Below are 12,538 nucleotides of genomic sequence, written 5' to 3'. Positions count from 1 at the left end.
AAGTTTGGGCCACGAAGGTTGGTGAAAACAAGGAATTGTGCACGGAGAGTAGAGGCCTCTTGAGCTGTATACATCATATCAATGGCTTTTGTGATGCCATCTAATACGTCAAGATCATCACATGGGAGGGCCCCTTCCATTCAACTCTGCATACCATTTGGGATTTAGCAAAGGCTGCCATGTGAAGTAGGGTATGGGAAGCGGGGCCCCGTGGACCCCAATTACATGCCAAAAAAAAATTCTTTTAACCTTTCCTTTTTTTTGTTTTAGGTTGCAAAACTTTGGGGATGGAAGGCCGTCCTCAAGATGGTCGAGGGATGTCTGTGACGTCCCCTCGTCGTCCTGGGGACGGTCGTAAGTCGCCAAAGTTTTGGAACTTAAAACAAAAAAAGGTAAAGGTTTAAAAAAGTGATTTTTTGGCATGTAATTGGACAAGGAGCAGCGTCCCCAAAAATGCCTTGAGGACATGTCCAAGAGTAGCTTTGCAGGCTTGGACTCCCAAAAACCTTGAGGAAGACCGTTGAGTTTGGTCTCAAAGCGACCTACCGTACCTCTGCATTCCTTCTAAATCAGAGTTATAATCGAAATAGCATGAATTTCCTAACTCACAAATAGATCATTCTTGATCTGATTATGTTATCAAGCTAAATAGAATACAATTATAGTAGACTTATTCAGATATATCTAGACGACTTGCAAAGGGTTATTACATCGTCCTTGGCCTAGATGGTCCCTGACCTCCAACTTTTTCTTGTCCATAGACCTTCAGACTTCCAGATTTGGTAGATATCAGTTTTCAAGTCGTGGATCCCAACCCATAATGCCAACCTTTCGCGATCATCATATTAACCACTAGCCCTTGATGTCACATCAAATATACCCCAAGCCTTTAGACAAGGATGCACATTCTAAATCAATTGGTGCATCCTTTGATAACACATTTTCTTATCTGCAACTGTCTGCCTCTTGTTCAACCATTGAAGGAGGTTAGTTTTGTGCCTCATAACTCATAAGATCCTAATCACGGTTATATAGGCCTTCTCTTTATTCTTTTCCAATCTCTCTGAATTAGAGCTATCCACTTGAGATGAATTTTAAAAGGACGTTCAGGCCCTCAGGGCTTGTCAATTTTAGTTTACCTTAAGCTTAATTCAAATTGTGCCAATTACATTATAGGTTACTCTCATACTCCATACCCTTCCCCACTGAATGGCTGATCTATTACCAAACAAGCTAGACAAGCAACCAGAATAACTGCACAAATAATTCAACGACAATATTTATATTGTCGGCTGTGGGAGATATTAAATTAATCCAGAAAGTCGTTCATCGTTAAAAGGGTTAATCCAGTGTGTACTTCCTTGCTAAAAAGGTTAACACCTTATAAATGCATAAAGTCATCCAGGAGTGGGTTAGACTTTTAGAGGTCTAGAAATGTGATACAGATCTTGTTAGACGCAGAGGAATCATCAGAAATAGTCAAGTAATTATGTTTCTTGCATCCAGACTACCCTTAAAGCCAGTAATAATGTATCTCAACTTAGTAAAACCAAACAGAAACAGGATGATAGAATTTGAGGCTAATTCACTGATAGTCTGTTCCCAATGGATCAAAGTAATACTACAGCAAAACAAAAGTGTCATAATGTTACACAAAGACATCTACTTCAGAATTATACTGGAGAAAGTATACGTATTCATAGATTCTCTTGCAAACAAACGGGTCTCTCTGAGATACAAAAGTCCTTGCTGCATGCATCAGCAACAATGTAGATCATCTTGGTGTCTGTAATAGTTAATACAGATGGTTTTGTTTAAGCCTTGGATCCTTAATTTGGGCTATTGTTGTTTTTGATCCAGCTTTGATAAATTATACCTCATTCATAGCCTTAAATAGGATGGATTATTGAGCAAGCTATGGGTTAAAAGATTGTATAACAATATGCTTTCACACAAATTTGCCTCTTTCCACTTATGGGAGGTATCCAGTCAAGTCTAATTCGTAATCATGTAAAAATACACATAAACATGAAGCATCTTTGTTACAATGCAATGTCTTTCTATTCCATGGGCTTGTACATTTTTGTTAATATCATTATATGTTGGCAATCGATAAGGGAATTTCCTGCTGCAAATTGACAACTATCTCATGATTGTATTCTTCATATCTTATATAGGTCCAATTATCCAGTCATTTAAAGATATTATTATTTCATGATCACAAAATAGTAGAAATATGTAAGCCGTGCTTTTAAGAAACAGTTACCCAATATCTCACCTTCAACAGTTTCAAAATCTTTGTCTTCATGTTTAATTATAAATCGGTGGGTATAGAAGCAACAACATTCAACAATATTAGGTCCCTAAACTTTCGAGTAGGTTTATCATCAAGGTGTTCTGCATAAATTCCATTCATCAAACTCAGAGAATCAAGGAGTTGTTCAATGGAGTGTGCTATGCATTACAGTCTGACATTTATGCATCCTTGTTACTTAATTCTGCATTTTAACATTCTCATCTTTCTAGAATTAATTATTGCAATGAACTAATGGCGCATATGATAATTCAATATTTGTTAAAACAACCTTTATAATTCAACTTATTCCACAAAATTGAATCAGATGCACGATGTAAATTTCAATACCTTCTCAATATAAGACCGAACCATGTTCTCAATGTCAGCCACAATGCTCTCAGGTTGCCCTTCTGAACATTATCAACTCAATGAATATAAAAATATTAATAACTGGATAAGAGAATCAAAAAGGTGATTTCCAAATTAAATCCAGAAAAACAAGTGAACTAAAGGAAAAGTCTTATAATCTAGTGCTCACCAACAGCCACTTTTGTTAATCCAGGGAGATCAATCAGAGTCAAGTTTACAACTGAAAGAATCCAAAGCCAACCAGCAAAGAATTAGCAAGTTCAAATAATTGTTATAATATCTTTCAGACAAAATCTGTTTTACATTGAGACTAGAAATTTGGCTTTAGTGGAATGCGTTTCCTTGTAACAAAGAAAAAATAAAAACAAAGATTATATGCATGTCGAGTTCTGATGCAATACCATTATTGATGTCATTAAAGAAAACTTACAAAAGCATAATACACACAAGAAAGCTAATAATACTTATTACAAGTTTTATTCCTCTAGATCAAAAAAGAACAAGATTACCTGAATCTCAAAGCAATAGAAATAGCAGTGCAAAAAGCTTATAGAAAATTCTAACTGTAAGTACTGACTAATACGCAAAGGCAAAAAACTACATCGTGATCATAATTTAAGAGCTAATCCCAGAGTCAAAATGCTACTGAAATCTTCCAAACTTAATAACTGTAAGGGAGATATAAGCCATTATGAGAGTTTTGTCACAAAAGTTTGGAATGAGAAATGAACGAGCAAAAAAATCCCATTCAATGAACATTTTTTTTGTTCCTATAACAAATATGAAAATAAACATTTCGAAGGCACATAAAGTTCAAACGTTAAAATCCAGTCCTATTTTCAATGAAAAAAATGTTAATCTTTTTGAACCAATTATATGTGTTCTATTCTGCATCTTTCTGAGGCAATTATATGATTTCTATTCTTCCATCTTTTTGGTTTATGTAGTTCAATGATACTGCTCAAGTACTGCTACAACATTATCATACTTTCAAAAAGGAAAATGCAAATGCAATGTATAGTTCATAACTTCATACCATTAGGCGAGAAAATACTGAGATGAATCGGTACAGTTGATATTTGCTTTGTACGGCCAGTGACTCGGTCAGTCTCATCGGCAATTTCCTTCCTTACCATTGCTGTTAAAACAAAAGTAGTACAATGGAGAAAAATAAGTTAAACAAATTGTAACAGATGCCAATTCCTGGAGCTCTATCAACATGAAAAAAATTTAAAACATGTTTAATTGAAATGTGGTGTTTTTTTAAGGTTTCAAACAAAACCTGATTACTAATCATTCAATTCTTTTATGGAAAAACAATTGAATCAAAATATGCAAATGATATTAACCATAGCAAAAAGTAATAATACATAAAGAAAAATATGCACAAAATCTAAAAGGTCTGAAGCCATGGCATAGAGGGATAAAACAGGCACAAGAAGGTAGATATTTGGGCATTAACAACCAAAATGATGAACAAAGATGAATGCATGGAATAGAAAAAAAATTGTGTGTCAATGCTCAACAGAATCAGAAGATCTTAAAAAATATAATTTAGTAGAAGAGATTAAATTCAACAACTTTAGACCTGTGCTAGGTGGACACCAAATATGAGAACTCATAAGCATAGTTGGAACAATCGTTGTCTAATCGGCAAGTTTCCAACACTCGCCAAGTTTTTGAGCTCAACAGGCAGGAATCCTTGACTCGGTGGGAGGCAAAAAATCACCGAGTAATTGACGAGTAAACGGTGAGTTTTTTTTTAAAACTCGCAGAACAGCATAAAACAGCTGCCCGCATGCTGGCCCAGCAATATAGGGCAAAAGAATTGTTTTTTTGCAACGCCAGTTGCATTTGTGCATTCTAGAGGCTTGAGGTGTGGAGAGAAGAAGGCTTGGAGGCATTCTAAGTGATTGCAAGCGATTCAAAGTGGATTTGAGTGGATTTGTCAAGGATTCTAACCGGTTTTAAAAGAAAAATCTCTTTCCCAAGTAGGTTTGCTGAGATTGTTTTTATAGTTTTAAAAAATGTTCTATTGTTTTCTTGTTGCTTGTAAATGAATTCAAATCATTTAAAAGCATTTTAACTCTATGTTTGAATCATTTGAAAGCCATTCAGCTCTATGTTTGACAAAAAAAAATTAAAGAATATGTAAGATTTTTTAAAAACAAACCCTAGCTGTTCGTTTAGTTTGTTTATTTCATACTCATAGATCTAACTTCTAGGTTCTAAAAGTTCATACTCATAGACCTAACTTCTAACTTCTAACTTCTAACTTTGTTTATTCATTTTTCTATAAATTTATGTGGAGGGCAGCGGTTAAGCATTAAAAAAGCATGATAGATCCGCAGGAAGAGTGGCCACAAACACCATGCCCATCTGGATATATAGGCACTCAACCTAGAAATGCAAGAATAAGGCATGGTGGTTTGCCTATGAAGCTCCAAATGATGTTGGGAAGGTTATATGCATTCCATATGAAAAAGTTATTTCTGGAGGCATAAACTGCTTCAAATACCACCTTGCAGGCATAAAGAAACATGATTCAAATCCTTGTCTCAAAGTAACCGAAGAAGAAAAAAGATTCATCGATGCCCTACTTGCAACTGCTAAAGAGACAAAATTGAATAGGGAGAGGGCAAAATTAGCTATGAGGGCAGCCATAGCTGAATCTCAAGGAGCTCCTTTTGATATACAAGAAGAAGAAGCACTTGAGAACATACCAAGATCTCTTCGTGGCCCGCGGATCTGCAAACAAAGTGCCTCTTTTGCCAGTTCCACTTCTTCTACATTTCCTAGTTCTTCATCACCATCCACATAAGGGATAGGGAGTTGTTTTGTGTCCAGGAACACAGCTAGATCACAGCCATCATTAGAGGACACTGGATGGCACAAGGATGTGCATAAGCAAACTGATATTGGAAAAGCTGATTTTTTGTTTTTCAACAATCTCTCAATGAATGTGGCTAATAGTCCCTATTGGTTGAATTTGGTGAACGCAATTCCAATATTGGGCAAAGGGTACAAGCTGCCTTCTCACAAGGATTTGAGTGAAAGGTTAGTATTTTACTATTTAGTAACTGTAAATAATTGAGATTCACTTCAATTCATTGTTATATTTTAATTATTAATTGTTATTTCCTATTTTTTTACTAACACTTTATTACACCTAAATTTTGTAGGTTGCTTGACAATGCAATTGATAGGGCAAGAGTATTGATAGAAGACCAAAAAAAAGAGTGGAAGAAATATGGCTGCACCATTTTATCGAATGGGTGGAGAGATGGAAGAAGTAGAACCATTATTAATTTATTGGTTGCTTGCAAAGATGATGTGGTGTTTTGGAAATCTGTTGATGCCTCCAACAAAGTGAAAAATGCACACACATTGGCTCAATGTTGGAGAATGTTGTCATGGAGGTGAGAGTAGAGAATGTGGTGCAAATCACCACAAATAATGCAACAGCATATGTGGCAGCAAGTAAATTTAATTTTTTATGTTCAATATGAATCATGAATGTAATGCTATGGTATTATTCAATTTAGATTTGATATAAATATGGACAGTTTGTAACTAATTATTGATTTTTTTACTAACATTTTAGGTAGAATCCTCCAAGAGAGGCATCCCACACATTTTTTGTCACCTTGTGCAGCATATGTCCTTGACCTTCTTTTGGAAGACATAGGAAAACTTGATTGGGTGAGTTCAGTTGTGGAAGATGCTAGACGAGTCACCAAATATATCTATAATCACCTGTGGGTTTTCAGTTTGATAAGAAAGACCACTAAAGGCAAAGATTTGGTGAGACCCACTATGACAAGGTTTGCAAAGATGTTCTTGACGTTGCAAAGCATTCTTGAGCAAATATTGGCTCTAAAACAAATGTTTGTTTGTGTCGATTGGGTTGCTCCACCTTACTCAAAGAAGCCCGAAGGAGAGGCTGTGGCACAGGTAGTCTTGAATGATAATTTTTTTGCAAAGGCTAAGGAGGTTGTGGAGGTAACTTCAAGAATCAAAACATCATTCTTTTAGTTGATTTAAGTTTCATTATTAATTCGTATTTTACTATGTTAGTAACTAATTTGTATTTTTCAAATTTCAAATGTAGATGTCTATGCCCCTGGTTAGAGTCATGCGCATATGTGATGCGCAACAATCCCCAATGAGAGGTCTTTATGAGGCCATGGATGAGGCCAAATAGGCTGTTAGAGATTACTACCATGTGGACAAACTCAAATTTGACCCCATTTGGGAAATAATTGATAATGACGTAACAATATGCTCCACCAACCCATTCATGCAGCAGGCTACTTCCTCAACATTCTCCTTGAGATTTTATAAAGACTTCATTTTACTTTATTTTTTAAGGTTGTGTAGTAAGACTTACTTTCATTTTCTATTTGTTTTAAGGGTGATGATTCCTACTCAGATCCTAACATAGAGGTCATGAGAGGTCTCTCTAAATGCATTGAGAGAATGATATCCAATGAAGCAAAGAGAGACCTTCTTGTGACTGAACAACAAGTCTATGTGGAATCGAGGGGTAATTTGTTCTCTTTTATGCTAGCAAAGAGAGCAAGAGCTACTCAAGCCCTAGATAAATCATCAAACTTTAAAACTTTTGCAAATTGGTAAGTTGCGTTTTCTGATTATCCTTTTTCATTGCCTTATTATATCTTGTTTTGCAGATGGTTGGTGGGCAAGTTGGGGTGCCAATACCCCCAATTTAAAGAATTTTGCTCTCAGAGTCCTATGCCAACCTTGTAGCGCATCCCATGTGAGCGCAATTGGAGCTTATTTGAGTCCATCCACACAAAGAAAAGAAATAGAATGACTCAAAGTCGACTTAATGAACTTGTTTATGTGCACTACAATCTTAAGTTGTGCATAAATACGGCACAGAGTTCAGCACTACCTGGCCCACTTGATCTGGAAGAGATGGATCCTTATTCTTGGACGGCATAGGAGTCAAGTCCATTGTTTTCAGTGGATGAGATAGCTGATTTGGAGAGGCAAGCAATGGGGGGGTGCTGGAACAGATTTTCATGTCACAATGGATGACATTGAGGACGAGGTTGATGATTCAAGCTCAGAGGAGGCATTACCAGTGCCACATATAGGAGGAGATACATCCACTTCTAAGACACCAAGCCAGTCAGTAGGGACGTCAAGTGAGAAGGCACAGCCATAGACTTCATAGTCACGCAGCTAACGCCCAATCCCAGTTCAGGGCACCTCTTCAAGGACTAGACCCTCTCTCTTTCCTGCTAGTACAAGTGGAAAGAGGAAGATGTGATACTATTGATGTATTTAGTATTTACTTCTAGTTTGGCAAATTGAAACTATTTACTATTTTGCTTCCCGCCATCAGCATTCCGCATGAGAATGCGATTTTGCACCCACTATGCATTTATATATATCTAAACTCTGCTTGTTTCCTTTGTGTTCTCTTTAATTAACTTATTAGATGCATCTTCTCATTGAATTTTGCAAAAAAAATGTATTTTTAATTAAATTTCAGCAGTTTTTTAGGTTCCCGAGTTTTCCCGAGTTTTCTTTTTTAAATGGCCAATTGTTTCCTGATTAAACTTTTGGGGGGCTTGGCAAGTTGTTGCTGAGTTCAAGTTTTCCAACTATGCTGATAAGAATTCTAATCACTACCACTAGATCATAATCCATTTCCTATACCCAACATCCCATACCACAACCCACATGGTGAGAGAATGAGAAAACAAATAGTGAGAAAAAGATATTCAAAACAGAATTGGATTCTTTCAACTGTGATAAGATGTTACAAACGTACACTGGCAAGTTTCAAATGAACTGGTGATGAAGATTTTACATAACTCCAATATTTGCAAACACTACGTGCGTTAAACAGCTTTGAGCATAACAGTTGTTGATTGCAATACCTTCCTGCTATGCAGAAGCATGTCACAATGATTGGAAGACAACCACAATTTCAAAAACCAATTATTGACAAAAACTTGGCAAACCCAAATTTGACTCAGGCTTGGCCACTTAGAAAACACGCGAACTTATAATTACTTAAAAGTAAGATTTCAAAACTTAGGAAAAATACTGCAATATCTAAAACAACTCTGCAAAAAATTAGCACGCCAATTTCTCCCACAGAATTGCCATACTCACTACAAATGGCTCTATAAAACTTGCTATAACTTGCCCATGAGTAAACGTTCCAGTTTTTCAGCTGTGTTATAATACTTGAGAGCAATGGAAGGTTTAGACTCTGAAAGTTTTGAATCTACAAGCAGAACTTAATATTTGTCTCAACCAGTGGAGAGATCTACAAAATGTATATATAAAATAATTTCTCTGCTGCAGGATGACAATGAGATGATTGACTGCTTCAAGATTATATGCTGGAGAACTGGACAAAGAAACTTTGCAACCTAAAATTGAATAGCGTTATTGGAAAGAGCTTTCACAGTTATTGGAATAAGAGTTGGAGCATAAGAGTTGTTGATTGTGATACCTTCGTGCTATGCAGAGGCAGGTCAGGATGATTGGAAGGCAGAACCATAGTTCAAAAACCAATTCTCAGCAAAAACATGGCAAACCCTTTGCTTCGGACTTGCCCACTTAGCAAACACAGGAACATATGAATACTTAAATTTCAGGAAAAATGAAGCAAAAACTAGAAAAAAAACTCTGTGAAAAATTGGCATGCAAGTTTCTCCCACAGAATTGCCAAGTGCTCACTGCAAATGGCTCTATAAAACTTGCCAGGCCAATGAGTAAATGGGCAAGTTTTTCAGCTGTGGAAAACTACTAGAGAGTACTGGTCAGTCTAGACTCTGAAAGCTTTGGATCCATGGGCAAAACTTAGATGTGTGTCTCAACCAGCGGAGAGATCTTCAAAACATATCTATAAAAAAAAATTATTCACTGCAGGATGACTGCAGGATGACAGCAGGATGGTCGACTTATTTAAAATTTAATACAGGAGAACTGGACAAAGATACTTAACAACCTTAATTGAATGGTGTACCTACAAAGATAGATGCCAAGAGAAATAACAAAATTACTGAAAAAGGTTTTCACCATTATCAAAGGACAGGGAGACCAAGCTATAGCCACTTCTTACATACGCAGAAGCCTTTTGTAAGGTATTGAATCTTCATAATAAAAGCATGCTAGACCAATCATATGAGAAGATCCACCGTAGAAGCGTGAAATATGGAATTACTAAAAATGATGTCTTACCACAAAAAAGGGGTCAATCTATTCCAAAATGCAAAAATTTTAAGATGGTCTGTGTGTTTGAACTGTAACTTGTTGATGATCATTTATACTTTCGGCTCATGTCAGCCGCATGTACTTCTAGTACCTAATAGTCCCCATGCAAAAGGCATAAAAGCTGAAGTAGGAATTTTACTATACAAAGATTCTTGACCTTAACATCGCATAGAGGCATTTTTCAAGAAAGAAGCTGTTATGAGAAGGTTGATATCATTATATCAAAACTAAAAAACTTGTTTATTGCCAGACAAGTTGGCTTGGACAAGGCCTAATAATTAAAATAAAACCATTTATTGGCAAATGCTCAGGATAAATACCCAAATAACCTTCTCACCCCACTAATAATTTCCTGCAAGCACATTTATTGATTTTCTTTCAGATGGTCAATTTTTTAAAACTGGAATAAATTTGCATCAGCAGAGATTCTTAAAAGATGCAAATTCCACCGAGGTAATTGAGCTTTTCATGAAGAATATCTCCTCTGCTTACGAGTGAATTCCCAAAAATTTCTATTTCTTTGCAGCTTTCAGAGATGACCTTTGAGGATTTTCATGCTTCCATGCATTTGCAACTGTTAATAAATTTCACCTGCAGGGCCAAAAAAGCTCCTAGCTCCTGTCCCTGAATATGTTGCACGTATTGCAATAGGAAAATATCTCTTCAAGTTCTCTCTACAGAAGGTAGCTCTCATACTATTCTGCATGCTAATAAGCTTTCAAACCTTGGGCTCGCCATATCATTTAAATGGAATTGGCTTAAATTACTACAAATCACTTAATGCAGCATACTTCGGTATTTAAGCTCACTAAAATTCAAACAATACATCCATCAGAAACTGATTCAAAAATGGCAGAGTGACTAGTCAAACTCTTGTATGTGATGGAGCATAATACTGGTGCCTTGAACACGAAATTAAATCAAATTATTTTCTTCAAGTTTTGTAAACAAACAAAAATTGCATGATATTCTAAACATTATTCAGAGCAGGCATATCGAGCTTGTGATTAAACAAGCCCAGCATCTAATAAAAAAAGCCTTGAACGAAGAGCGCAGATGGGCAGACGTATATGATAACATTTGTTCAAAGAAATTCTCACTGTCTAATTGATTTAGTGAAACAAGACTTTTACCAAAATCAGTGAATTTCTTCCTAGGAAGGTGCATGAACTCAGCATAATCCCTGCTGCCTTCATCAATCTTGTGCAACTGCAGAACGAGTGGACGCCTTGTCACAATACCTGTTCATTGCACACACAAGTAAAGTCGGTTTATGTGGTTTAATTAACCAAGTGCTACCACAGTCAAAGATACTCAAAAACAAAAAACAGAGCCAGGAAGCTAAATCTACGGGCAACAATTAGACTAAACAATCCAAAGCCAAAATTAACCTGATCCACGAGGCAAAAAATCTCTTCCCACGATGCTCTCCAGAACCGAAGATTTGCCAGAGCTCTGTGAATAAGAAAAATGTAAATAAAAATAAAATTCCAAGACGCAGCTTAACCATCGCGAATTCAACAAACGTTTACAGAATTTTCCAGAAATAATTCCTTGTCAACAGACATTTTATGAAAACACTTCCTAAAGCTTAAGACGTGGCTCAAATTTTACAAATACAAAGACCTTAATCTGAATTTCATAAAAACTAAAATTTAAAAACAATCCTGAAAGGAAAATTCAAATATCCGCTAATAAAAACGGAAAAAGAACAAACTCCAGAAATTATCCCAACATTCATCAGATCTATTTAGATCGATACAAATAACGCACTAATAAATGCATAAGCATTACAATTCAGAAGAAGTCTCCAGATTTACAGGCAATTGAAAACCCGAAAAGCGCTAACCTTATAATTTAAGGAACTCTGCCTACATTTCCGTATTTTTGCCATGTGTGGACATGAAAAGAAGCTCGCAGCAATAAGAAATGCAAATAAGAAGAACGATTGTGATTACCTGTCCACCAACAACAGCAATGGATGGGAGGGCATCCCAGAGAGTGGGCAGAGCGCTATCCTCTCCATAATCGCCCAGCGCCGTGCAGGCTCTCTGGATCTTATTCACCAGCGTGATTAAGTTATCCATGTGAGCCGCAGCCGAGCTCGCCCTTCCTTAGTTTTAGCTATAGAAAAAACTTGAGAATAACCGGTCTGCAATTGTCGCCTACGCCGATCTCCTGATCATGGAACACCAAACCTGTAACACAAGCCCTAATTGCAAGTCTTAAACACGATTGATCGAACTCTGTGATATAGGCCGGCAACCGCCTCTCTCCCACTCTGAAATTATTATTTTTACAGAGACGAGATCCGAGAGGAAGAGCCAAATTTGGTTGTATGTCAAATAAATGGCAGATTTCACTAATGTAAAGTTTGCTGGGTCCAACCGTTCGAGATTATTTTGCTCCGAGTAGGAGTTAAGCTGTCCTCCTCTCTACACCTAGAGTTGACGGTTTTTTTTTAAGCTTCTTTCTCTATCGTTAATTTTTCTTCGTTTGGTCCGAGTCTACGCGTCATTTTAAGTGGTTCCGGTACATGATTACACGTTAGATTATTAGGAAGCAGACTTTTTTTTATTAAAAAAATCTATATATATATAATTTTATTTT

General features: G+C 36.4%; 1 protein-coding gene across 1 annotated transcript in view; it reads right to left on the bottom strand.

Moving 5' to 3' along the window:
• The window catches only part of LOC149568544 (dynamin-related protein 5A-like), a 30,153-nt gene extending 17,885 nt beyond the window's left edge, over positions 1 to 12,268 (bottom strand). The window contains exons 1-6 of the mRNA XM_089821446.1: positions 11,887 to 12,268; positions 11,320 to 11,383; positions 11,062 to 11,169; positions 3,702 to 3,803; positions 2,835 to 2,885; positions 2,645 to 2,706 (exon numbers count right to left, since the gene is read on the bottom strand). Coding sequence (XP_089677572.1) covers positions 2,645 to 2,706; positions 2,835 to 2,885; positions 3,702 to 3,803; positions 11,062 to 11,169; positions 11,320 to 11,383; positions 11,887 to 12,015 — 516 coding nt within the window. The 5' untranslated portion in view covers positions 12,016 to 12,268. The remainder of the gene's footprint in view (positions 1 to 2,644; positions 2,707 to 2,834; positions 2,886 to 3,701; positions 3,804 to 11,061; positions 11,170 to 11,319; positions 11,384 to 11,886) is intronic.
• Between the last annotated feature and the right edge of the window lie 270 nt (positions 12,269 to 12,538).

The sequence above is a fragment of the Cupressus sempervirens genome, chromosome 3 (assembly GCF_028749045.1).
Source record: "Cupressus sempervirens isolate cs-2001-9-10 chromosome 3, ASM2874904v1, whole genome shotgun sequence".
Taxonomy (NCBI): Eukaryota; Viridiplantae; Streptophyta; class Pinopsida; order Cupressales; family Cupressaceae; genus Cupressus; species Cupressus sempervirens.
This window is presented reverse-complemented; position numbering and strand designations above follow the sequence as displayed.